The sequence below is a fragment of the Macaca fascicularis genome, chromosome 15, assembly GCF_037993035.2.
Source record: "Macaca fascicularis isolate 582-1 chromosome 15, T2T-MFA8v1.1".
Taxonomy (NCBI): domain Eukaryota; kingdom Metazoa; phylum Chordata; class Mammalia; order Primates; family Cercopithecidae; genus Macaca; species Macaca fascicularis.
The window spans coordinates 61,294,898-61,322,257 of record NC_088389.1 but is presented as its reverse complement, the minus strand read 5'-3'; the positions used below and the strand labels follow the sequence as shown (position 1 = coordinate 61,322,257).

Genomic DNA, 27,360 nt, shown 5'->3' with positions numbered 1-27,360 from the left:
GGCAGCTCAGAGGGAGGAGGGAGGGAAGCACTAGGGCCAGGGCCCCAACACAGTACTGAGCTGGACCGCTATCCTGCTGGCCTGGGATTCCTGACCACCAAGGGCTCCATAAACGGCAAACTTCCCAAAACCGCCGGCGCCCCAGAGACTCACAACTTCCCCCACCACCCTCAGGGACAGATACATGGTCTCTGCATTGCCTGTTTTCAAATCCAAGAAAGCACATGTTCCAGTGGTCTCAAAATCCTATTTTGTTTATTTATTTAAAGACAGGGTCTGGCTCTGTCACCCAGGCTGGAGTGCTGTGGCACGGTCTCAGCTCACTGCAGCCTCTACCTCCTGAGCTCAAGCAATCCTCCTGCCTCAGCCTCCTGAATAGCTGAGACTACAGGCACATGCCACCACACCCAGCTAATTTTTGTATTTTTAGTAGAGACGGGGTTTCGCCATGTTGCCTAGGTTGGCCTCAAACTCCTGAGCTCAAGCTATGCACCCTCCTTGGCCTCCCAAAGTGCTAGGATTACAGGTGTGAGCTGCCCCGCCTGTCCTCGAAATCCTATTTTGAATGCTTATTTTTCAGGGACAAACAGGAAATTCAACAGTCCAATGGTTAATATATTTGCAGCCATTAAACTGACTTCAAAGGCAAGGATGAAATGGGAGCATAGGAAAGGCCCATTTTTCATCCAGTTTCAACCAGCTCTTCCCAAGAGTCAAGCTCTGTGCTGGGCTCTGGGGAACCCACTGTGAGTCACTCAGGCCCTGCCCAGGCTGCTGGAGGAACTCAACAGCAGGGCAGAACAAGAGGGAGGAATTCCCTGTGGGATCACAGAGCCCTGGGGAGTCCCTCAGTGAAGAGGACAGTGAGTGTTTACACATGAAACAAGTGGGTGCTGGGGCACTGCCGGGCCCTGGGAACCCTCTAGGGTGTGGGGTTTGAAGAAGGCCTGGAAAGTCTGGGCTCAGATCTGTGGAACCCAGTGGAGATCTCTGAGCAGGAAAGTAACATGATCCAGCCAGGCCTGGGAAACTCATCAGGGGACAGTGAGGAGGGATCTGGGAAGCGCTGAGCCCAGCAGGCGAGCTGATCTCACGCTGTTCTCAAACCTCCTAGCTTCTCTCCTCCCTGAGGTGTTCCTCCTGCAAGGAGAGAGCCTGCTGCAGACTCGGGGTGACCAGGAGCTCAAATGGCTGCTCCACTATATTCCAATGATGCATGTGCAAAAATGACAGCTGTTTAAAATACACTGAAAAAAATTATTTAAAGGTATATATGCAACAATTAGGTCCAATTCGGAAGTAGGCTTCTGTGGAAAGACACGCCCTAGGGAGGCTAGTGTGACTTTAGCTCACACACAGGTTTCCGGAGTGCTGAGTGGAAGCTGCTGACACCAGGCGCCACATCCTGAGTGGAGGTCTGATGGAGACTGGGGACAAACAAAGGCAGCCGAGGCAGCAGCCCAACCACCAGCAGCACCTGGGGGGCTTCTGCGTTCTGGGAGATTGTGTTCCTGTGTGCATCCAGCGTGTCTTTGTGTGACCGTCGCCACTACCAGGGCAGGTTAGCACTAAAGTCACCTCAGGATCTGGTTGAAGCCTTGACTTCAGAGATGGAGAAACAGAGGCAATGCCCTGTCCGAGCTCAAACCAGGTGTCAGAGGAGCTGGGATTCATTTCTGCAGCCTCCAGCTCATGACTCTTTCCACTAGCCACCCCACGCCCTCTACCCCCGCCCTGTTCTATTGGCCATTCAGAGATTTACAAGATTCCCGTAAGAATCACAGCGTTGTGAAGGCTGACAAGAAGAGCCACGAGGCTGGGGCGCCACACCTGAGTGAGTGGTTTCCACTCCTTTCCATAGGCCCAGGGCTGGGCCCTCAGGACTTGCACAGGTAGCTTCAAGGAGACAACAGAATGGATGTCCATCCCTCCCACAGGCAGTGGAGAGAGAAGAGAGAGGGAGGGAGAAGTCAGGAAGCACTGCTGCTGCTGGCAGACCAGGCCAGGCCAGGCCACAGCTTGAAGAACTGAAGGAGACCCCAGGCCTGAGCCCTTTGCTAAAGCAGGGACTCTCTAACCATGGGACCATCTGTCCTAGAGCCATGGAGCCATGTACTGCAGTGCAGGTTCCTGGGCTTCAGTGAGAGCCTCTATAGGATGGGGCCTAGGAATCTGCATTTTCACCACTGCCCACCACCTTGCCCTTGTTTCCCCATGTTGACCACGGTACCAACTGACCCTGGAAGGCCCTGCACTCATGGATCTTCAGGGCAGCCTGCCCTTCACCTTGACCCAGTGTGGTGAGCAGAGCCCGGGGGTGGGGGGCATTCTACCGAGCCTCCCATCCTCTGCACTGTGTGCTGATTGCCCGGTGGCGCTGTTCCGAGGCCGGGTGGGCTGATTCTGTCTGCAACACTGGGCTAACTTGTATAGTCCATTGGGGAATGCATGTCATTTGGCCTCCTAAGTCTTTGGGGGCTGCCCCTCAATTCAGTCCTATAAAGGGCATGACACTTGGCCCTCAGAAGCCCCTCAAGGCTGAGGGGCTTTATTTGCCACATAGGAGCCCCAGAGTGAGTTGGGGTTGAGGGATCTCACAAAATGAACCAAAATACTGCCCTGCAGGTGCCAAAGCCTGGCTTATAGTCAGGGTGCTGGCAGGGTGCTTTAGTCCTGGTTTCCTGTGTGACTTTGGGAAAGTCCCTTAGCCTCTCTGAGACCTCATCTCACCATCTATACAACAGAGGTAGCACCACGTGTCCTGCCTGCCTCGCCAGGGTGGTGTGAGAATCAAATGAGCAGGGATGTGCTTGGTATGTAAACGCAGGGGTTACTGTTACATGGCTTTTTGCTCTTCCTTTTTTCTTTATTTTAAGCATCAGGGAAAAGTTTGTTCTTTTTTTTCCATTTCAGAGATCAAGTCAACTCAGAGGTATATGGACATTCTTTTTCAGCAGCAGGCAAGAAAGCACTTGCATGGCTGATACCTGGCTTGCCCCTTTCTCCTCTGAAAGGCAGGGGTCCTTAGGTAGGCAACTCTGAATGGCTCTTTGGTAATCCCAAAATCTCAAGTGAGCCTGTGTGTTTACATCAGTACTTACAAAGGGAGACGGAACCACCCTTGTCAGGAGAGGAGATAATCGTCAAGCACATCTTCCTGGCAAAGGCACCATCGTGTAATTAAAGACGATAATTACAGCTCCATGGCTAGTGTCAAACCCAGGGCTCTTTCCAGACACAATTATGCCTTTCCTCACCCCTGAATGTGAAGACATGCAAGGCTTTTTGTGGGCTGGGGAGAGCCTGGCCAGTTCTGTCCTTCAGCCAAGGACGGCTTCTCCAGGCCAAGCCCTTTGGACGCTTTGACCTGGAAGCCACGTCCAGGCGCGTTGGGTTGGACACTCTCCAAGCTAGGTCTTCTGTGGTCCTGCCTCGCTGCATGGTGAGACCAGGTGCCAGGGACACTGAGGCACAAGCAGCCTCTTAGAGTGGGAGGATACTGGCTGGCCCCAGAGGGTGAGGGTTAGTTCCCTTGGGGGCCACATCCTCGCCGGCAGAAAGGCTCTCTCCCAGCATCTACCATGGCGTTAGAACAATGACTCGAGTGCTTGGCAGTTCACCTACACTTACCCGCTGAGACCTCTGCAGATAACAGCCCAAAGGATATGAAGAGGAGAGAAGAGAAAAGGCCATGTGCATCTTCCCCATAAGCTCCAGAGGGCAGGAGTGGTGGTGAGTGACTTCCATCCACCCTGATCCCACCTCACAGCACCCGGCTCTGCACACAGACTCTTTTTAATGGAAGGGAGAGGAAGGGGATGGGGACTGATGTGATACAGCAAACAGACCCTAGCTCAAGCCCTGGCACTACTGCCGGCTGACCCTGGATGGGTCACTTCGATTCTCTGGTTTTCAGTTTGTCTATCTTAAGAAAAGGATAGCAAGGACTGCCTCCAGGGTTGTTCTGAGGGTGAAACGAGATATGGGTAGTCAGCAAAAAGAGAAATAAATATAAATGGTGATAGCAATAACCCCACACATATAACTGAAGGCCAAGGTCTTGGAAGAAATAAGAGCAATGCCAACAATCTGACAATATTAATTAGAAATTTCCACAAAGCCACAAATGACCTGAAACAAAGTTGTTTTCCTCCTAGATGCTTAAACAGAGAGGTGGAAAAGCCATCACTCCCTGCAGAGGACCTAGAGGCAGAGCAAATGACTGACCTGCACAGGGTTCCTACAGGAGAAGGCAGGGCAGGAGGCCTTGCTTTGCAAGAGCACTACCGAACCACGTGAACCACATAAGAAGGCACCCTAGTGACTGCTAGGGGCCCTGGGCTAGGACTTCAGCTCAGGCCACCATTCAGGGGACAGTTGTGAGAACGCTCCTCCCACACCCTCCTCACCCTAGCCCCACTACCATCTGTCTAGTCCCCCAACCTAGCTTGGCTCTAGAATTCTCACTCTATGAAGGAAGATTTCCAGAGAGAGGAAAGGTTCTAATACCCGAGTTCAAGCTTTTCCAACAACATCACATACAGTTCAGTTAAAAAGTGAGCTAAAACCAGACTGTGAATTTTAACTGCAGTACCAGTTCCTGCAGATACAGGACCCTGCATCAAGTTCCCTGGGGTGGAGACCGTGAGTTTTAAGATCCACCCTGTCTCACCCCAAGAAATCATACATCTCTGCAAATTTGGGAGCCAGGTCCAGGGCACAGAACTGGGGCCCAAAAGGCAGCCGGAAACTTTTTATTAGTATGGAGCCTTGGGAATTTACAACAAATCTTGGTCCAGATGAAAATTAGTTTCAAGTCTAGGGGGTAAACAGGCTGAGACTATTAATAAGGACCAAGCCCTTCCTCCTAATTTCTGGGTGTAAATTAGACAATAATTAAAAATATTGTCTAGTTTCCTCTGAGGATCAGCTGGAGGACAGCTCACTTTGCATGGCAGCCTGGGCTGAGATGGAGATGAGAGTGACAGCGGGGCAGGGATGGGAGAGCTAAAAGCCTAGGGACCTGTCCCAGGTGGGTGCTTTTCACAATTGTGAGTCCCCTTCAGCTAAACACGTGACCTCCTTGGGTTCTGTCCTAGGCTAGAGACTCCACTTCCTTCCAACTCCACCCTTAAACCCTGGGGCTAGGCTATGCTCCTCGATGCACCTGCTTCCACCACCCTTCCCACCCAGTCCTAACCAAGCAGAATGGGCCACACCTGCCCCGGCCCCCAGTCCCACGAGGGCAGGGTTCTACACCTACATGTGACAGCAGTCATAAGCCACACCCCGGTGGACAGCCCTCCTGAGGGGAGGGCCAAGGTGGGCTCCACCTCCCAGCCCCTGTGCTCGCTGCAGTGCCCAGAACAGCAGGGCTTCCACGGACGCTCCACAAAGACCCTCTTGCGCTTCACCCTGAAGGGCAAGACAGGAGCATGAGGCCGGGTTGCCCCTGCTGTATCTTACCCAGGTCTGACACTGTCCCAACTGTACTACTATGTCCCTCAGTGGCCACCAAAGCAGGCCACTCAGTGGCTCAGCACTAACCCTTCCCCCAGCAAAGACTCACTCAGCAGAAGCAGTTCTCCATAAGGTAAAGGGACATAGCACAGAAACAGAAGCAAATCCTAGAAGAGGTCAAGGAAGGGAGGATGCTGAAGCCCACCTGCTGGTTCCCAATTGTGTGGGATGTTGAGGCTACTGCTTGGGGCCTCCTGGCTCCAGGCCGCTGCCTCTGTTACTGGGGAGGGCACGAGCTGGCCCGGGGGATCCATCTCAGGACCATGTACTTCCCTCAGCCCAGGGTCCATCTGGCCCATTGACCACCTGCCCTGCTCCTTCCTGGACTTTGGAACACAACTCCCAGGCCTCCAGAGGTGCTCCAGGCCCCCAGCCGTCGTGGAAGCCTCTGCTCCAGTTTCCTCACTGGCAAATGGAAACAACCCAGGCGCTCCCTCCCTGGGCCTCAGGGAGGTTTAGGAGAGATGCTGTGAAGGGCATGAGAGCACGGGGCTTCAAAAAACACCACCTGAGCAGAAAACTGAACGCCAACTGGCCTGGTTCTGCCTTGAGTCACAGGCACCTGGGGAAAGCAGCAGGTCAGGGAGCTTAAAGCGTGCAGAGGCTTCTGGGGAAGGTGAACCTGAGCTGCTGGGGGCTGCGTGGGACTTGGAAGGGAAGGGCCGCGGTGGAACCAAGTGAATAAAGATCTGCTGAGGAGGTGGGCGCCCCCCAGTCCGCCCCCCAGCCCACCCCCCAGGGCTCTGCTGGCAAAGGTGGGGGGACCAGGCGAGAAGTATTCTGAATTGGGCAGCAAGAGGCTAGAGCTGAAGGCAGGCATGATGAAGGCCGTTCACTTCAGGAAGTTGAGGACTCCAGAACCCAGCCCGAGGGGCAGAGGGTGGGGAAGGGGCACCCAGGGGCCAAGACAGGCCCACTAGGGCAGCACAAAGACTCCGAAGGCCCCCGACCTGGTGAGGAGTTGCCAGAGAGGGTGGCTTCACGGAGGGCTGTGTGGCTGGGGGTGTGGGCACATGAGTGCATGTGCCAGTGTCCACACAGAGACTTGAGGCTTAGCAGATGGGAGGGAACAGGGCCACAGGCCAGCAGGTGAGAGACCAGCTGGGGTGCTGGAGACAGGATACCTGCTGCCCCATCGGCCAGGGCAGAGGTGAGCCAGCCCAGCAGGCATGAGACCCAGTTCTGGGAGCTGAGAGCTTTGTGGGGGACGTTTACTCACCATGTACACACACCGCTCCCCCCAAAACCGGCAAGTTCTGGATGAGGGGACATTCTTCACCAGAAAGTTCCAGGCCAAAACCTCAAACACATGGCACCCACAGTCTGAGCGCAAGACACCCCAGCCCCGGCCTGTCCTGCCATCCTGCCCTCCAAGGGCTCCCAGTCTAGCAGATATATCACAGTGGACACGGTGAGGGCTGGGTCGGCATATGGACAGAATGGGGTGATGGGGGCAGTAGGAACAGAGAGGCCCAAAAGCTGACGCTTGGGCTTGGGAGATGACCCCTCGTTTGGTGCTTTTTTTTTTTTTTTTAGGTAGCCAGGTACAATTACACGCCTATACCCTGAAAGGGAGAGTGAAGAGGCGGCACTTTATTTTTCCTTCCGCTCAGCTGCCTGTTTTGGAAAAGGACCACAGCCAGCCCTCACTAACCACAGGAACACACACGGGCCAAGCTGGCTGAAAGGGAGAAGGCGGGACTCTCCAAGAGGTGGGGAAGATCACCGAACCCGAGGCACCAGCTACACTGCCGCCACCGAGGCAGGACTCAGACCTGCTGTTACTCAGTATCCCTCCCTTGCATCACCAGGCAGTGACTCCTGCAGGGAGAAGGGGCCAGAAGTCCTGTTAGCCACGACGACTCGGCTTTCTCATCTGCAAAATGGAAATCACCTCACCGGCTTCCTCTCAGAGCCTTAGGGAGATTCCTGGTATCATCTATAAAAGGTAACCTTTAAACACAGACTTCTGTCATCTCTAAGTTTCCAGAAAGGCAGCCTGAGTCCTACTTAGAGGACAGTACTAATTAATTAGTCAAATAATAGGGTGTGGGGCAAATCACGGAATCTCCTCCTTCAGGCTTCTGAAAGGCAGGAACTGTGGCCGGCCGTCTCCTTGGCCACTCCCTGCACACTACTCCTCTCCCCAGACCAGAAACACAATCCAGGACTTCTCACGGTGGCCCCCAGGCCCCTGGAATAGTTTGGGGCCCTCCTCTGATCTGACTCCAGCACCTTCCGTCACACATGAATGCATTCAATCTCTCCCAAGCACCCAGCTGGCTGCTCCCATCTCAAAGGTGACCACATCTCAACTCTTGACTCCTCCCCAGGAACCTCCCTTCCCTTCTCTGATAGGACAGGCCCCATCAGGTGACTGACTTTCCCATCCACCCACTAACGGAGGACCCCACTGGTGCTGTCATCCCACCCTCTCCTCTCCCTTCCACACAGCACCCACTGGCTGGTGGGCCCGTCCACCACACCTACCCTGACCCCACAGCCCCTGGCCTGGCCTAGATGATTGCTATAGCCTCGGAACTGCAAAACCTGTCTCCCTGCCTCTTGCTAGGCGCTGCAAGATTCCATCCACACTCCCGGGCAGGCCTGTTTTCCTAAATGACTTCCTAATCGTGCCACACCCCTGCAGTGTGGGTTTCCGCACGGTTTCCACACCCTGTCCAGCATGCAAGGAGCTGGGCGGGTGTAGGATGCAGGAGCTTTGCTGCGGATTAACCTGAGTCTCCCTGAGCCTATTTCAGGACAGGTATCTCCATCAGTTTCTGCACTTTCAGATCTTTTAATGTCTCTCTGGGATTCTGAAATGCAAGGCTGAGGCAGGCCTGGGGAGGTGAACGCCTCCGTTTCACATTCTTGTTTCTATATTTCTACCTTGGGTAAAATGCACATTTCTCTCACAGCTGCCAGGAAAGACAAGGAGTTAGGGCTGTGTTCCGAGGGGCCTGGGCCCTCGCTGCCAAACGCTCAACAGGACTGCAATCTGTTTGCTGCGCCCTCACACCTATGAGGCTTAGTGCCAGCAGCAAGGGAAAAACCCATGGCAACCCTCAGGGCCCGTGCTCCTCCTCTACTGGGGCCAAGGACAGAGGAACACACCTGCCAGCCACTGGGCCACAGCTGTCCCCCTTATCCCCAGAAGACAGCACTGAGACCGTCCTTCCTACTGAAGGTGGCCCTGGCCCTGGGGACAAGTCTCCACTCAGCTCCTGACTTTGAGAAAGCCCCTGAATTCCAGCCTTCGATAACCTGGAGCCGCAGCGTCTAGGAAATGAGTTTCAGGGAATCATGGGTAGGCAATGCCACCTTGGTCCCTCACTCAACTGTTAACTCCATGAGAACAACTTTGTTTTGTTCATGGATAGACCCTGGAGCATAGAACAGTGCCAGCACTTGGCAGGCGCTCGCAAATAGCCACCCAGCAATGAATGAATGCACTGCGTTTTCCCCCGACCCAGACCCTGTGACTTCAAGCAAGCAAGTCTCAGCAGAACGGGAGAGGCTGTTTATAGTGAGTATGTTTGTTTGTTTCCTTTTCTTTCATTTCTTCTCCATACAGACTTGCATTCCTATACTCAATCATTCAGTTGCTGAATATTTACTGGGCCCAGAAGAGAAATGAAGATGGGTGACAACCAGTCCCTTCCTTCACAGAGCTCTCGGCCCAGAGGGAAGGAGAAGAGGCAGAATCAGCTATCCCTACGCAGTCTGCCAGTTGCAGAAACAGAACTGCTCAGAACGCCTACTCAACTCCCACCCTGAGGCCAAGGCAGCTCCTCCCTGCCCACCTAGCAAGTGGCTAAACTCAGACTTTCCAGATCTGGCATCCTTTGGAGGAGGACAGGAGGTCCCTGGGCTCCTCAGGGGCACCCAGCACTCTGTGGACCAGCCCTGGTTTCTGGAGTGAATTAATGCACTCATTCATTCAACCAGTGTTTACTGACCACCTACTTTGTACCAGGTACTTCAGGTTCCAACAGGGAATAAAATCTATGTCTCTGCCCTTGTGAAGGCCACATCTCAGTGGTGGGACAGACAACAAACAAGGAAAATGTAAAAAAAAGTATGTAATAAGCTAAATAACGACAAGTGTCAAGGAACAACATCAGAGAAGTGGGGAAGGTGTGGAAATGTAAGGTAAGTGGCCAGAAGGCCTCCCTGAGAAGGCCATTTTGAGACAGGACCTCAAGTGTGGCTTTGCTGGGATGCTGCCGTCTTTGTGCAGCACACTTTGGTCCCGGAGGCTGTACTACTCCTTCTTCTGTGCTCTCCAAGACCAGATTTCTCTCTCCAGTGTAGTTTTTCTTAGTTTGTTTTATGCTACAGACATTGAGTGTTCTCTGGGCCCCTGTCCACCTTCCCCAAGTGACAGGAGCACCTGGAGGGCAAAGACCCTCAACCCACAGCGGGGGTGCTGCCAATGACTGTCTGCTTTCCTTGGCCTGTTCCAGGCCTGCTGCACCTTTCCTGAAAACCTGAATGTGCTCAGTGTCAAGGGTCAAAGACAAGAGGGGAGCAGGGGTGAGAGAATAGAAAGTGGCTCCTAGAGTGGGCCCGCAGGTCGCCATGGAAACCCAGGCTTCCCACTTCCCTCCCCGCCCACAGCTCTGTGGGTGAGCACCACTGGGCTGGGTTGTGTGAGCCCTGTTGTTTCTTAAGAATAGGAAAGTCATCAGGTGACTAATACAAAATCTATTTACACTTGATGATCTCCTTCCTGTCCGATAGGTAAGTCATTCTGGTAAATGACAGACCAGCCAGGGAACTCTGCACAGTCCATGACCAAGCCTGCTATCTACCAGGCAGGAGGATGTGACAACAGATTTCACAACATTTCAAAACAAGGCCCAGGAGCTCCAGGATGGAAATCAGGAGACTTGCCCCGTGGCTTGCTGCTGTGTGAACTTGGCTAGTGCACACCCCTCTCTGGACCTTGGGCAGGAAGCCTACATGGGGCGAGAAGCACTGCTCCTCAAGGACAGTTCCATCCTGCCATCATCCAGCTGGGGCCTAGATGATTGCTGGGGGAGAGCTGTGACCACCAGGCCAGGCTGAAGCCTGTGGTGACTTGGTGGGGAGGGCAGGCGAGGGAGGAGCTTGAGGCCTGCAGAGGATGAGAGGCAGCAGGACAGAAGGAAATGAGGGGGCTCAGGCTACAGGCTTTGGGGAGCAGAGCTGTGCAGGGAGGCAAGTGTGTAGACATCCTGGGAGCAGAGTCCACGGCACTGCAGAGCTGGGGCTGGGAAGGGCCTGGACTCAGGACCCAGACAGAAGGCTCTTTGCTTTCCCAGCTGTCAGAGGAACAGTGCTGTCTGGAACCAGGGGTCAGGGCTGATGGCAAACATGAGAGGAAGGCTGAAGTCTCGGGCAGGGTGGCCAGAGACGGCTTCTCTGACACCCAGGCAAGACTCACAGACTCCTTTTTCTGAGAAGCATTTGCCGGTCTCCAGGAGAGTTCATTCCAGAATGAGAGAACAGGAGTCCTAGGAAGGGCCTCTAGAGCTGGCTGTCCAGAATGGTGTCCTGTCTGTCCTGAGAGCAGAGATGGCAGCATGCATGCTTTTGGGAGGGGCTGAGGCTGGAGCCACATGGAGGTGGCTGGGGGTGGGGCAGGACCCTCAGGACAGTTAGAACGAGGCCGGACAAGGGCAGCTGGAAAAGCCCAGTGTGGCCGCAGAGGCGGGTAACCTAAGGGTTTATGAAGTCATTCCAGATCCATGACCTCTAAGAATCCTCTTGACACTCTGTGAAGGAGGCAGAATCTGATTTTAGAGATGAGGGAACTGAAGCCCAGAGAAGAGAAGCAACCTGCCCAAGGACAGAGCCAGGGGCAGAGCCAAGGCCAGAACCTGTACTTCCTGCCTTCTTTCTCCTGAAACACAGAGGCCACAATTGGAACATTGTCTTTAACATGATAAACCCCATGATTCTCCCAGACAGCATGTTGCCACTAGAAGAGGTCACACCAGAGGATGAGAAAATACAAAAGAACATCCCCTCTTGCCTTTAAAATCAGTGACTGGTTTCATCTGGACTGTGCCTACTAGCACACAGTTAAAAAGGGCAGGAGGTTAGTTGTAAGCAAGGAAAAACAGCCACGTCAGAGCAGGGGGGCTCTGTGTGAAACGACTTTAATTTCCTCTTATTAGGCTATAAAGTTGATTTAATAATAAAAACATGCTAAGGACTTTTTAATGTGTAATTGCTTACATATTAAAAATTATGTGAAAATGCTTTCAATTAATGCTTAAGGATTCATCCTGTGAGATGACACTTTGAACAGTTTTATAAAGGATGCCAGAGGAAGGGTTAGTCACATCTAAAAAGGCGGCCTAAGTAACTAAATTTCCCAATTATTCCTCAGACCCTGTGGAGAACACAAGACAGATCTGAGAGCGTTTTAGCTGCAAGCGAGGGCTCCAGAAGGTGCTTCTTGATTCTGTTTTTGCTGCTTATTTAATCTGAAGCTCGGTATTCTCTGTAAAATGGGGATGATGAACATCCCTATACCTCATAGGCGAGGATTAAGTGAGCTAATCCATGGAGAGTACCTGGAGCAGTGCCTGGCACACAAGGAAGCCCTTTGCAAAAGCTAGTGACTGTCATGTTACCACAACTCCTTGGGTACCTCTAAGAATTCCTAGGGCTGAAGGCCCGTGGAGAGAAGATCTCAGGCACAAAAACACTCTGTGCCTTTAGGTTAACTTGGGCTTCCAGATCCCAGTCAATCTCTACATGCTCTTGCCCCATGAGATTTTCCTATCATTATCCTATCAAAAGCCTCATCTCCAACCATTCCTCTCTAGCAACAAGGGCCCACCTCTATGCCTTTCTCAAGCTCTCCCCTTGGCCTGGGATGCCTGACTCAGTGCTCATCACCACCACCTCCCACAACCCACTCTACTTGGATCACCCAAATTGGAAGCCCTTGTTCCCTCCTCTGAACTCCTGGAGAGCCACATGCTCATCTCACTGACCACTCCAGGTCCATGCCTATCTGCTTTGTGGATGCTCCTGGGGGGCAGTGGTGGTATCTGCCCAGGTTACTCGGTCCAGTCTCCAACACAGCCTGGCCTGGAGCCGTTGCGATGACCGAGTGCACTGCAGAGGACCCAAGGACCACTTGCTCCAGCACTGGCAAGGGTGCAACCTACCTCCAGGTGGGCAGGCGATCCTACAGGGAATAACTAGAGAATTCAACAGCACAGCGTACCACAGGAAGGACAAACAGGCCCTCTGTCCTCCAATAACAACAATCTCATGCAAAATTTGTTTTCCACATGGGCATCAGGATCACAGGCCCTATTTTACCATGACACCATGGCCCTCAGTGGGCTAAGCACCCTGACCCATCCAGGCACCCAAGTTGGCCTGATCAGGGTCCTGCAGCCTTCGTGCTGCATCAGCAGGATTTCATATATCTGGGGACCTTAAGCCTGGGATCAAGACCAGGGAAGAGGGAAAGAAGGGGCTGTGAAGCAGCCTGATCACTGGTTCAACAGGAAGCGTGGCCTGGGGATTCTAAATACAGAGATGCTGGGGCATGAAGGAAACCCGCAAGCACTCTGGTACTTTCTCTTTAAATTATACATGAGGAAACTGAGGCCCAGATGGGCAGCAGGCCATAGAAAAATCCAAGACCAGAATTTGCTCTTGAGAGACGAGTCAAGGAAGATGAAAAGGGGAAACAGGACTGAACAATTAGCCAGGCCAGCACTGCGAAAGGAAGCTGCCAGCCCTACTCAGATCCCTCCTATTCAGAGTTGGTCTCAGGTGCTATCTTTGTGGGGCTGGTCCTGGGTGACTCATGACAGGTACTGTGCTTGAAAGGCAGGTCACAGTGAATCATGGCATCCTGGGAGCTCAGGGTTAATGCAGACCTCAGAAGTCGCTTGAGCCAGCCACCCATCTGAGACTCAACTCCCTTTCATGTCACTGCCCAATGCTGGTTGTCTTGCCTCTGCTTTGATACCTCTGGGGATAGGCAGTTCACTGGTTTACAAGACAGCTTCACATTTAATCAGTGGGTTTCTAAAAGAAATCTCAAAAGGATAACTTTTTTGAGCCTCAGTTTCCCTCTCTATAAAAAAAGAAAGCTTGGACCAGGTCACTAGCTCTCCAACTAGGTTCCACAGAGCTGCAGCGTTTAAGGAGACACCCCCAGCGATGCTGCTGGGCTGAGAGAGGCGATGGGGATGGCAAGTGAGGCCCAGACAACTGGGCTCGGAGGTTTGTGAAGGGCTGAGCATCCATCTTGGAAGCAGAACATACTTCCTGCAGGTGACACAAACTGGAGCCTGTGGAGAGGATAAGTGGAGGCATTCAGAGGGCAGGGGTGAGAGGAGCCCCTGGGAGAAACAGGCACACTTCCTCAGGCCTTCCATCCTAGCTGTAGCCCACAAGGCGGGGCCAATCTCCCCACCAGCTGCTGAATGGAGCCAAGGGACACAGAGGACAAAGACTCGTCAGTGAATCACTGCCCAAGATGGCTGTGCTGGGGAATCTGAAAACCAAACTGCAGTGCACCAGGGCTGGAGAGGCCCTGGAAAGAAAGACCCATATGATGGTTCAAACAGGCTAGGAAGTCAGCCCCACAACTGACTTACCAGCTGGGATGTCTTGGACTAGTTTTTAACCTCTCTGTGCCTTGGTTTCTCCATTGGTCAAGTGGGGCAGCCTATATTCCAAAGGGGAATGGTGAGGACCCAGTTAAGAACTGACATCAAGTGCTGTAAGCAATTACTCGAGAGTTGTTACCAGCTGCCTCCCTGTTGTTGTTATCACTGGCCCATCATTCCATACATAAATATGGGGGCACACAACGTGCTGCCCATCGTCACACGGCCAGTTAGCAGCCCAAAGCAGCTAGAAGCACTAATGACTGCCTGCTCTGAGGCTACTGCTTTGCAGGGGAAAACTGAGGTCCCTGGGTCATTCACGTGGCAAATGACCATCCCAGATCTGTTTGACTCCCGCCCGGGCTCCTCCTGCACAGGTACGCCGCCTGCGGCACACAGAGGGCACAGCCTTCCTGTCAGCGTTTTGCTTACTTACTTAAGACACTGCTGTATAACTACAAGTTACATGCACACATACACATAAAATGTAATATCATCCAAAAAGGATCACTCTAAAAGGTTAAACTTTTTCCATGCCACTCCCACTCCACTGCCGTCACCAGCACCACCCTCTCTTCCCCCACCATCTCCCCTTCGAAGAGCTTCACGTCAGCTCTGCGAGCTTCCTGGGGCATCTACGCACTGATGGCTCATCCTAGCCCACATTCAGCCCTGCCATCAATCACTGGGGTGACGCCACAAAGAATTACACACAAATAATTTTGAGTCAAAGGCAGCTTCAGCAAGGATCATTACAACCAGAAAACACCCCTTTTAATAACCTATATTCTTAAAAAACAAGAATTGTGGGTAAACTAGGGCATAGCTGCCAAGCTAGGATGCAAACACAGAGCAGCATGTGCTAGAATGCTTCTTTGGAGAGAGAATGCATAAGGTCTTTAACAGGTTCTAAATCAAACTGCCTCAATCAAACTGCCCTGCGTTGGACCTAACCCCGTGGGGTGTGCCCTCATTAAAATGGCAAAGTCGGCCCGGTGCAGTGGCTCATGCCTGCAATCCTAGCACTTCAGGAGGCCATGGTGGGAGGATTGCTTTAGTCCAGACCAGCCTAGATGAGTCCAGACCAACCAGACTCCATGCTGGGCACTTTGACATACACCCCCATTAAGCCTCATTATATCTCTTCATCATGAGGCTGAGGGAAACTGAGAGGTTCGGCTCCTTTCCTGGAGTTGCACCAATAGAAGTAAGTGGCTTGCTCTGAGTACAGAACATGGGACAGGGGCTGAGGTCCCATGGAGCCACAGGCAGGATGTTATAGGAGTCCAGACTCGGGAATGGAAGGAGGATGCGAGATGGCATCTGCTGGGAGCCCCGATCTCATGGAGGGTTTGCCCCTGCCTGGTGCCTTAGGAATGGAGCTGGAGTCCCCTACTGGGTGCTGCTGAAGACCTCAAAGGTGAGTAGTTGTTCATCTGGCTAAAAATGACCTGAGGAACTTTGGCTTCTTTTGAGACAGGGTCTTCCTCTGTTGCCCAGGTGGGAGTATAGTGGCAAAATCTTGGCTCACTGCAACCTTCGCCTCCCAGGCTCACACAATCCTCCTGCCTCAGCCTCCCAAGTAGTTGAGACCACAGGCACGTGCCACCATGCCAGGCTAATTTTCTTGTAGTTTTAGTAGAGATGGGGTCTCTACTAATTCAAGAAGGAATCAGGAGAAGGTGCTCAAAGACAGGAATGCCAAAAAAACAAACAAAAACCAGACAAACAATAAGAGGGCCACAGTATCTGTACCCCAGGCCCCCGAATATACAGGGTACCAATTCGAGAGGCCTCCAAAGCCAAGGCAGCCCCAAACTTGCTCCCAGCCACCTTCCTGCACCCTGCAGCACAATGTGCTGATGTGTCGCTGCTCATGGCCCTGCCTGTGTGGGGTCACGGGGGCAGCCCACACAGCTGCTCTTCAGTATCTGGCCTGCCCTCCTGAACCAGGAGAAGCCACAACAGGGGTTTCTCTTTTGCTTGTGACCTTCCCCCAATCCTGCCTACAAGATAACTGATGTCTGATAACCCTTCACTCCTTAAAGATGCTCCAAGTATTGTATTATTTCGGCTAAAATAGGCCCCCAGGATGCTGCGTACCCAGCCACATTCTTTTTGACTCCACATAATACCTTTGACAAGGTTTTGTCATCAAGGGCCAACAAGAAACAGCCACTGGGGGAATGTCTCCATGCTTACTGTAACCCTGTCATGTAGACCAGGGTTCTTTATGCTGCTTCCAGCTCTAAAACAAAGATTTCTGGGTATGTGATCAGAAATAATTTTGTCTCTACTAGTAATCTGGTAAGCTCTCTTCTACTAAGCAATGAAAGCCAGGTGACCCAGCCTGCTTCCCTTTTTGCCCTGCCTACTAGGAAGCTCCAAGTAAAGTTTTATGTCTCAAATGCTACCTTTCTTCACTCAGAAATTGCTCATAGAACTACTTTTTCTCCCTCTTCTCCCCACTTACTTCTTGGCCCCTACCTCTGGTTAACTGTACGTGATATCCTTGTATTTGGACTATCATGGTGCCCTGCCAGTTTTTTTCCTAATATAGGTGAAACATAAGCAGGTCAACTGTGAGGAAGATTTAATACAGCATTGCCCCCACCTACCAACTTGAAAGCACACACCATGCCCCCAATGAGGCTGGCTGGGGACCACCCAGCAGTGCCCTCACTCCCTTTCTACCCCCTGACCCCAGCCGTGAGCCCCTGTGCTTCAGCTCCGCTTACCTGTCATGATCCTCTGTGCCTCATAGGGCTCCATGTAGCCAGCACTCTCCCCCTTTCCTGCTTTGCTCTTGAGATCATTCTTGGCATCAAAGGGATCTGAGTAGTCATCGGCTATGGTCACCTGCAGGGAGGAAGACGGCAGGTGTGAGTCCACCTTTGGCTTCTTTGTTTCACATCTCTTCACAGCTATGCTTTGGGCCTCAGCTAGATGAGCAAGGAGAGGCAGGGGAGGCAGGAACCAAAGCCGGCGCCCGGACTCAGGGAGCTCCACGTCTCACAGGGGTAAGGAATGGGACCCACACTGGCAGGGTTCCACTGCTAGGAAGAGCCCTCTGGGCTCGTGCATATCTGGCCGGCTCTGGGCACAGTGAGGTGAGAACAGAAGGGCATCTGAAACGCACTAAGCATGGAGGTGAGAACCTGGAGGGCATCCTCAGGGAATGTGAGTTGCTTGGTTTAATGCAATGGAAGTGGAGGAAAAGTTGGAAACAAGATCACAGAAAGCCTAGAAATGCTGACAAGCCCCTGGTGCTGGCTGAGGCACAGAAGAGCTTGTCTAGAGATAATTGGCTCGGCGTTCCATTTCCCCAGACCTGGAACACAACCACGCCTTGGGTCATCAGACAACAATCTGGTGAGATCAACGTACTACAAAGATCACTGTGGCCACAGACAGGCCAAATAAAAACACAAAAGCAGCTCAAGGATCGACAGACAGCCAGGCCCAGAAAGGACACTGAAAGCAACAGACCCAAAGACCCCTCGACAACACATGGGTAAACTGAGGTCCAGTGTGAGCAGAGGCTTGGCCAGATCTTCCACCTCCCAGGGCCCTGCCTGAGCTCCCCGCTTGTCTGTATTCCAGAACACAGCCCCTGCCTCTTCTCCCCAGAGAAAAATTCTACAACTCACAGACAAAGAGTGAGTCACCTGGGGGTCGGGGGGACTCCCATGAGAACCTTAGTATCTGGGATTCTAACACTTCAGAGACCACCGTTCCAAGTTTTCCCTGGAGAAGAGCAAAAATTCTCGATTGGAGGCTCCAATTAAACATGGCAAGTGTTCCTCCCTTTTTACTTCCTAACCTTTAGGAGGGGCACAGAACCCACCGAATCCACGCCCCTCCTACTTAGCCCCGCTTCATCACAAACTTGCCCTGGGACTTCCCTCTTGCCCTCTTTGGTCACATATCTGGCAAAGGCCAAGCCCTCAGCTCCTCAGCCAGTGCCACCAGCTGCTTCTCTTGGGAGGGGTAGGTTAGCGTTCCTCTCAACCCTTGGGGTTACATGAATTGTTATTTAAATTGTGGGTTTAATTAGAAACCACAGGAGCCTGCTCTCTCTCTCTCAGCTTCTGGAATGTAAGGCATTTGAGGGGCCTGCAAACTCAGGGGAAGGGAAAATCCCCCTTTGTCTGCCTGGTAAATGGCAGCTTGTGGAAGCCGTCCTGGCAGGGTGAGCGAGTGACCACCAGCTGCCAGGAATGTGATGCCCGAAAAGGGACAGCAGGCGGCAGCTATGTCCCTGGCAAGTGGCTGGAGGCCAACAGGAGGTTTAGCACACAGCGGTCACTGCTCCCCAAACAAGAGAAGGTCATCAGTGAAGACCAAAGCCCAGAGTGCCCAGCACTGGAGCATCTATGGCTCCCACTGCCCCTACTCCACCGCTTTCTCTGCGGCTGCGGCTCAGTCTCTGAGTCCCAGGGGGAACCCAGTGGGGGTGGCTTCCAGATACTGACATTGTAATGGCAGCCTTTCTTGAGACTCACTGAGCTCAAATGACACCAGGCCAGGGAAAGAAGGGGTGGGAGAGAGCTAGGCCTTGCAATGTCTTTCATTTGCTATTTCTACTCTACCATTTGCAGAATACATTAGAGAAAATTATACACGTAAACTGCTGTCAAACAGAATGGTTCAAATGCTGGTCAGGTGCAGGGTTTTGTGTCTCAGAGTTCAAGGGGCCAGACATCCAAATGGAGAAAATGATGTAGCTGCTGCAGAGGACATCTAATTTCATTTCTCTTGTCCCAGACTTCCTCACTGTCTCTCTTCAACATGAACATGCTCCATCTATTCTGCAATAAGGAAGGGAAAAAATATTTCCTCTGCAAAACAAAATCATTTGGGGGGATTTGCTGGTGGGGTGGGAGGGGCAGGTGGGTTGCAGTCTCCACAGTAATCTAGAAATCGCCCTTCCAGCTCTCAGAAGTGCTCTGTAATTTGCAAACATAGAGGTTTGCAGGATATAAACCAAATCTTTGTTTGCCCTGGGACAGGAGTTCTGGAAGGCCTGTGATTCAGCGAGTACTACCTATATTTTCTAATGAAAATGAGATCTGAGCTCAGGCTGTCATGGAGCCGGAGCTGCCTGCTCCACTTACTTCCGTTTCAATAAGAATGTACAAATCCTAAAACCAGGAAAAGCCCCTGGTCTCTGCTGACATATGGTTCCAGTTATACCTGCTGACAGTTGAAAATCCTTCCATTAAAAAAAAAAAGTCTAGAATTCTGTTAGTTTAAGAAGCAAATCGGAAAGTTCCTAAAATGTATATTTAATCAATTTGCTTTTGAACTTCAAAGTGAGGTTGGTGGAGGGAAAGAAATTTGAGGTTTGAGCAACCTGAAACCTGGCAAACACTACACTGAACTGTCTGACCTTTTGCAAAATCATGTCCTAGTTTTGGGAATAAAAATTCAACCAGGTGTTAGGAGAGTTGAGCAGGCAGTCAACCAGAGTGCCCTGTGAAGTACCACAGGCCCCAGCCACCAGGACTGGGCAGTATGACCACTGTCCACGCTGCCCAGGGCTCACCACCAGTCCAGATGGCCCGGCAGAAGGTTTGTGTGAAGGGTGCTGCTTTTTTGAGCTAAAAGAAAGGGAATGAGTTTTCTCCAGATGTGGGGTTGGATTTCTGATGGGATTGCTTTTGCTTTGCTTTAAAAACTTCCCAGTTAGCGGACAACTCCTGTATATGTAACTGAACAATTCAACTAAAAGGCAGCCAGCCAGGACTCCTCTGCGGGTCAGGCCACCTGGGTCCACAAGAAGCTTTCCTTTGATTTTAGTCTCAGATTGGCAGAGACCTGGCAGCCACAGAGGCAGAGCTGAGCAGTAGCAGAAAAAAAGGCTGCAGAGTGCGACTGCTTAGCCAGTGAGCCACGTCTTCTTTTGTTTGCTTGGCCTCTTGGGAAGAGTGCGAAACCCCTGGCAAGCATCTTTCTTGCTTTCAGACAAAACTACAGACCCCAGGTCAGCCCAAAGCCCCTAAAGGGCTTCCATAAGTTTGTCCTCCTGGAGACCTGATCTAGTCTCCCCTTGTTTTCCACAGGGCCCACTGCAGCCCAGAGGGCAGGGCGTCGTCATAGTCACCTAGCAAACCAGCAGTGGCCTGGGGATGGCCTCTCCATGCCTCCTCTCTGGAACGCACACACTGCTGGGGCCCCTGTGTTTTTATCTTAGGAACTTCACTTTGTGATAGGAAGTCGTCTGCAGCTGTTCATCCCCAAAGGAAAGGACTAGAGGAAGGTGGGTGTTGCCCCTTGGTCACACTTCCCTATGGACTGGTGAGAGTTTTAGTTTCTTTTGTGGGACAGCTGCACTTGTGAGCAGAATTAGGTCCTCTCCACATGCTTTCAGGGGAAATATACTTTGGTGGAGACACTTACAAGGGTAACTTTGGGCAGAATCCATTAAAATCCCCAAATGCACCTAGGTTGACCCAGCAATTTTACTTCTCAGTATTTATTCCCAAATGTGCACAAGGGTCCATGGGCAAGGATGCTGCCTGAAGTAATAATGAGAAACGACCCGAAACTACTACATCCATCAATAGGGGAACCGCTAAATACATTGTGCTATTTCCATACGATGTAACATTATGCAGCAGGCTGAAAAAAAAAAAAAAAGCAGTTGCTCTGTGTGAGCTGGCATAGCACTCCATGACATAGCTCTGAATGGAAAGCAAGCAAGCTGTAGAATAACTACAACATGATACCTACTTATGAAAAACAAAACAGAAACCTGTATCTCTATTAAGTTAAAGAAAGGGTCTGGGAGATGCACACTCCAAACTGACCCCTCTTTGGGGAGGAGGGAAGGACTTGGAATGGGGTGCTTAGGGGAAGTCAAAAGAGACCTACTTCTCTGTAATGTTAAAACATTTTTAAACAAGGAGAACCTATTCATGTACTATATGCAAAACTAAACTTGCTTAAAAGCACTCCTCTTCCACAGGCTATTTTTGGTACAGTAGACAGACAGTTTCCCAAACTTGCCTGAAGACAGGAATGGCTTGGAACGCTTGTTAAGGAAACAGATTCCTAGCTCCAATAATCTGTATTTTAACAAGCAAGCCAGGTGATCCTTATCAGGAAAGCTTGGGAAACAATAAGCTAGAGCTAGCACCCTTCCCCACCAGTCTAGAGGCAAGCCTCCGGATATTACTCTGGAATTTCACTTTTCCCAGGTATTGCTCAGTCCTGTTCACTGAAGTGAAGCAAGAAGTTTGTGCTAACTGCAGCTCTTTTGCTTTCTTCCCTGGGGGTCAACTGGAGAAAGAGAGGACCCAACGTGCCATCTCCAGGATCTAAGACGTGGAGGAAATGGCAACCTCTCTGCAATCATGTGGGCTGGCTCCAGATTGAGCAATTCGGCCTGTGCAGGGGGAGAGGGCTACCAAAATCTCACAAATCACCACTAAAGAACTTAGTCATGTAACCAAACATCATCCGTTCCCCCAATAACCTATGGAAATAAAAATTTAAACAAATGAAAAAAAAGACTTCTGCCCTGCCACCACCCCGAAAGGGAGGGGGTGAGGGGGTGGCCCAACAGGGATCCTAGCCCTGAGGGTGTGCAAGGCAAGGCTCTCTGTTTGAAACCCACAGCAGCTTTCAGGCCAAGGCCACTTTACTCTCAGCAAACTCACTCCAGGAAGATCACCTGGCTCCAGGAAGGGCTGGTGGCACTGCCAAGAGGAGCCACTGCAGAAATACAAAGGGAATCTCTGCTGAAATTGTTCAAACCTGCTGAAAAGAATGATGAGGCATGGCCAGGCATGGTGGCTCACACCTGTAATCCCAGCATTTTGGGAGGCCAAGGCAGGCAGATCACCTGAGGTCAGGAGTTCAAGACCAGCCTGACCAACATGGAGAAACCCCGTCTCTCCTAAAAATACAAAAAAATTAGCTGGGCCTGGTGGTGCATGCCTATAATCCCAGCTACTTGGGAGGCTGAGGCAGGAGAATCACTTGAACCCAGGAGGTAGAGGTTGTGGCGAGCCTGGGCAGTAAGAGCGAAACTCTGTCTCAAAAAAAAAAAAAAAAGAAAGAAAGATGAGGCCAGGCATGGTGGCTCACACCTGTAGTCCCAGCACTCTGGGAGGTCAAGGTGGGCAGATAACCTGAGGTCAGGAGTTCGAGACCAAGCCTGGCCAACATATAGTGAAACCCCATCTCTACTAACAAATACAAAAATTAGCTGGGCATGGTGGCACATGCCTGCAGTCCCAGCTACTTGGGAAGCTGAGGCAGAAGAATTGCTTGAACCCGGGAGGTGGAGGTTGCAGTGAGCTGAGATCATGCCACTGCACTCCAGCCTGGGTGACACAGCAAGACTCTATCTCAAAAGAAGAAAAAAAAAAAAAAAAAGAATGGTGAGAGAGGCAGACAGGCTGCCATCTTCCAGGATTGGGTGGCCCACATTGTCCCTACTGCCCCATGGTCACCCTTAAGTGCCCTGCTGTCTGTGGGACAGCACAGGCCTGTGTCACAAATCACACCACATTTTTAGCCAGCTGAATAATGAGTGTTGAATTACGATGCAGTCAGCACGTCACGTCTGCGCACCCACTACCTTGCTAAGGCAAAGGAGAGAGTGTCTTGCTGGCCGAAGGGTCTCTGTGCTGCTCTCCTCTCCCCGGAAAGTGAGGGGGCAGCACCCCACAAGGCCCCTGATTCTTGCCAGGCCCATGACTTTTGCTCTACTCCAAAGCAAACCACATATGAATGCACTTGAGAATGTTCTCAATGTTCCCAGACCATTTTCTCAATGATTCACCTTTAAGACTATACATTAATTTCCTTAACAGTTTGGGGGCCACTAATCTCTTAGAGAATGTGATCATTGATGAAGTTGTGCCTCCCCTCATCACATTACATACACCCACAGAGTGTTGTTGGGCACATCACAGGAAGGTCATGAAGCAAGCCCCCCTGCCTAGGGCCACAGTAAGGAACAGTGCAAATAAGACACTCTCTCCTTTGCCTTAGCAAGGCGGCAGGTGCGCAGACATGACGTGCTGACTGCATCGTAATTCAACCTTCATTATTCACCTGGCTAAAAATGCGGTGTGGTGTTTGACACAGACCTGTCATTGGCTGTGTGGGGGTCACTGTGAGAGAATGATGGCCTGGGGCTCTTTGTCTTGGCTTGCCAGGAGCCCTGGCCCTCTCCCCAGCTCTGGGGATCAGGAGGGCTCCTTGAAGGTGGGGACGTGAGGCGGCAGCAGCAGCACAAGTGCCTCTGTCTCCCCTCCGAGGCCTAAAGTCCCAGTCCTCCTTTGGGACCCCCCACCATAACACAGGCCCTGGTGGGCCTGATGTCCACAGGATGGAGGCTCTGTTGCCATGCCAACAAAGATGACATTAAAGAAACAGAGATTTGGGGGTCTGGAGAGGGCTTCAAATAATGATGAGTCTGCTCAGAGAAGAGACAGTGGACAGATGTTCTGTGCAGACCCAGAAGCCATACAGAGACAAGCCAGGTGATTCAGGAAGGACACTGATGGCCAATAAAGGAACATGCTGCCTGGGAAAGGCAGTTCCTGCTGCTTGGGGTGTCCAAACAGAGGCTCTAAGATGGGCTTCTGTTTTGGGGGGAAGGTCAGCTGACTGGTTGCCACACTCAGTATCTTTCTAGTGCACACACAGTGCAGAGCCCAGACTCAACTTGGACGTAGAGGTCTGAGCTGCCCCAAGCAGAACCCTGGCTTTAAGGACTTGCTAAGTGGGTGGCTGTTTGCAGAACCCCTACCATGGCCGAGGCAGGCAGCATTTCCAAAGCCCCAAGGCTGACCAGTGGCAGCTGGGCAGCAGCAGCTGCCCGAGGCTATGTAAATATAGAGAAAGGCAGGTGGCAGTGTAGAAAGGATGTGGCCAGGCAGGGACAGTCCAGGCGAGTGAAACTCTGGAACTGGCTCTGCTACACCCTTGCTGGGTAACTCCGGGCAACCTGTTTTCTCTGAGTTTCGGCAGGTCACCTGTGAAGTGGAGCAGGGTGGTTTGCCTTCTCAGCTTCACATAAACGTAAGGAGCAAATAATCAGATGATTCAAGATGTGTCAGTAATTTACAAAGAAAAGGCCATGTCCTTGTTACACAGCAGGTGGCACCTCCAGGACGAAGGCAAGTACAGTGAGGGGCAAAAGTACCTTGAGGCAGGGTCTCTCCCACGAGAAGATGAAAATCTGGTAGGGAAGACAAGACAAAGACATGAAAAGAAACCCCCACCAAGGCCCCAGTGATTACTAGGGAAAATGGCTACAATTATGCATGGCAACAGCTGTCCTATTTCTCAACCACGAAAAGGAAAATATTTGTGAATGCTCTTTTTTCCCCCCTTTCATGCTTTAGGTAAGGTTCATGCCCTAGTTGAGGCACCTGGCAAAATGGTGGAGAAGCTCTCGCAACTCTCAAGGCACTTCTGCCTGTGTGCTGGGAGACAGCAGTGTGATCCCTGCCTACGGCCAGCATCCAGGGCCCTGAGGGGTCCACAGCACCAGGTTGTTACACCACTCAGAGATACGGGGACACTCCATGCAGGCACACACACAAGCACCCACTGCTCGCCTCTTCCTGTCCTCGGCTTTGACAATCATCACAGACCAACTCTCCTTATAGGCATGCCAATAAATCATTGCTGACATGGTAAAGAAATTAATTTAGGGAAGATTAATTAGCTACATTCATGCACTCAGCTGCAACTGCTGGAAATCAGACGGTGGGGAGGTTGCTTTTCCACTCCACTTTGGACTGGTTCGCCTCAAAGTTCTAAGCCCCCTCTTGCATCGTGAAGGCCCCTGCCAAGTGCTCCGCCCACACACCTCCAGGGGCAGGGAGCTCATGATGTGGCAACACAGTCCTCTGGGACAGCCATCACCACTAAAGTGGTCTTCCCTACACTGAGCTGAAACATGTCTCCCTGCAGCCACTATCCGTTTTTGTACTGACCTAAGGGTTCTGTCCTAAACACGCCTTTACAGACCTGACAGTGACCTGTCCCACATGTCAGGAGGCTGGGAGTGTGGGGGGTTAAAGTGGTCACCACTGGTCTTTCCAGTCCTGCCCCTCCCACGGCCACAACTGCTTGCATAGACACCTGCAGGCTCCAACTTGTTAGGAAAAACACATTCCAAATTCCAGCCTCTGTCAGCTCCTCTCAAGCCTGCTTGCTCGGTCTCTCTCTCTCTCCCCGTCATACACACACAGCCCACTGTCTTCCAGCTTCACCCCCTCAGAGTGAGCTGTGGGTCCTGGGTAGGAGGCTGCTGAGAACAGAGCCTGGCTCCACCCTCTGTTTACCCCAGAACCTCAAGTGGTAGAGTCAGGCTTTTCAGCATCTCTCAAGTAGTGGGAGGTTCTATTTTGAACTCAGAAATACCTCAATCCTAGAATTTCTTAAGTGCTTTCAGCCAGGCACTATGGATAGAAAATCCAGCACATCCCTCCTGAGGACAAAACACCCAGGAAAGGGTCTGCAGCCACTACTGAAAGGATCCCTGGGGGATGGTCTATTCTACTAGATCTCAAACTCTTGTGTGTACATGATTTCTGCAACGACAATCTTACACAGAATCCCAACATGCACCACTGAAGAAAGGGACACCAAGCACACTCTGAAAACCATTTATCCACTGGGGACAGAAGGCCCTGAGCGGGGATGAACTTAGTAAGGTTAATGCCAGGAACAGGTAACCCAACCCAACCCATGCTTCCGAACTCCTAGGTCCACACAATTTCTTCAACGCCTGTACTGCTAACTTTCCTCTTAAAATCATCTTTAAAAATTTCAGAGTATATCCACCACAACTCCCTCACAGAAGAACCTCCCTACCTCCCCTTACAAGGACCAAGCACCCATCGCTCTGGACAGCTCTCTGTGGGAGGTGGGCTCTGGGCCAGGCTGGGTCCCCGTGGAACCACTGACTGAGCTGCCCCTCATTTTCCCCTGAATTCCTATTTGGCTCTGCTCAGCTCTCCTGCAGACTCCATCAACCTCTGTCCACGTTGCCAGACAGTCCTTCCTCCCAGGCTTCCTGCTCTAGGGTGCATGAGTGCTCCTCTAGGGGCCTGAGGTCACTGTCTAGAAAATGCTCTCAGACCAGCCCTGGTCACGAAGAATAAGAGCAAGATTTTCTTTTCGTTTCTCCTTCAGAGCTGAAGGCTGGAAGGGTAAGGGGAAGGCACTAGTTAAGCCCAGAGTCATGGGTGCCAGATGGTTCCACAAATCATTTAGCTCTCTGTCCTCAGCTTCCTCATCTGTGGAATGAGTATGGGGCAAGGCCTACCTGAGCTAATGTACATGGTGTATTCGGAACAGGGCTGGCACACAGCAAGTGCTCGATGTCAGGTGTGATCATCAGCTCAACACACCAGGCAGCCTGCAAAGTCTGGGTCTTGCCCAGGGTCATCTGGACATCAGAAATCCAGACTATCCCCCTCCCCATGTTGATGAGGAGCCACCAGAGGCTCCAGGTAGACAAGTGACACAGCAGAACACTCCTGAGCGGGTGACAGAACCAGACTCCCACCAAATTCCAACCATGAGAGGACCTATGTCACCTGTTGAACTACGTATTTATAGCGTGCCTCCCAAACTCGCTTTAGACAGTGTAATTCGAGGCATTTTTCTGCTTCTCATAGGCACAGCCTGTTGGTCCCCCACTCCCTTCCCAAGAAAGGATCAGGAATGCCCGCGAGGCTTTCTCACGGTAACGTAAGGCTCTGTACAGTAAGAATAACTTCCAGTGTGCTCACAGGAGAAGTATGTAAAAGCAAAACAGCAACGCCTGTGAGCCAAAGGCCTTTCCTGTGCAACGTGGTACCTTTCAAAGCCAGGCGTCCGTGTCCCAGCCAAGGCCTGGGAGTCACCAAGTGCACCCTCTCTCTTGTGTGTGCTTCCTGTGCTCGAAGCCGAGGTTAAAGGGGAGAAAGAGCCCAGACCTGGAAGAGCACAAGATCGGGCGAGCACAGTGCGTTTTAATGATCAGCTGCAGAGGCGCAGGAACCTGCACCAAGTGAAGGATCATTTCTCCCCGAATGGGGCCCATTAGGATGACTCATGCACATTTCCCACAGGGGAGCTAAAAGGCTTGGCCAGGCCCCTTTAAGGCACAAGTAGCACTAAACAGCTGCTCTCCCCAAGAGTCACTCTCTCTTTATTGAGGATACGCACCATCAGCCACAATTAC

At 51.7% G+C, this 27,360-nt stretch overlaps 1 protein-coding gene across 2 annotated transcripts in view; it reads right to left on the bottom strand.

The window, feature by feature from the left end:
- SHB (SH2 domain containing adaptor protein B) overlaps positions 1–27,360 on the bottom strand; it is a 152,268-nt gene that overhangs the window by 81,868 nt on the left and 43,040 nt on the right. The window contains exons 1-2 of one of the 2 annotated variants that reach the window (XM_074017041.1): positions 24,322–24,399; positions 16,895–17,015 (exon numbers count right to left, since the gene is read on the bottom strand). In XM_074017041.1, the coding sequence (XP_073873142.1) occupies positions 16,895–17,015; positions 24,322–24,384 (184 nt within the window). In that variant the 5' untranslated portion in view covers positions 24,385–24,399. Of the gene's footprint in view, positions 1–16,894; positions 17,016–24,321; positions 24,400–27,360 lie in introns of those variants that run through there. The other variant, XM_005581249.5, reaches the window with a different exon arrangement.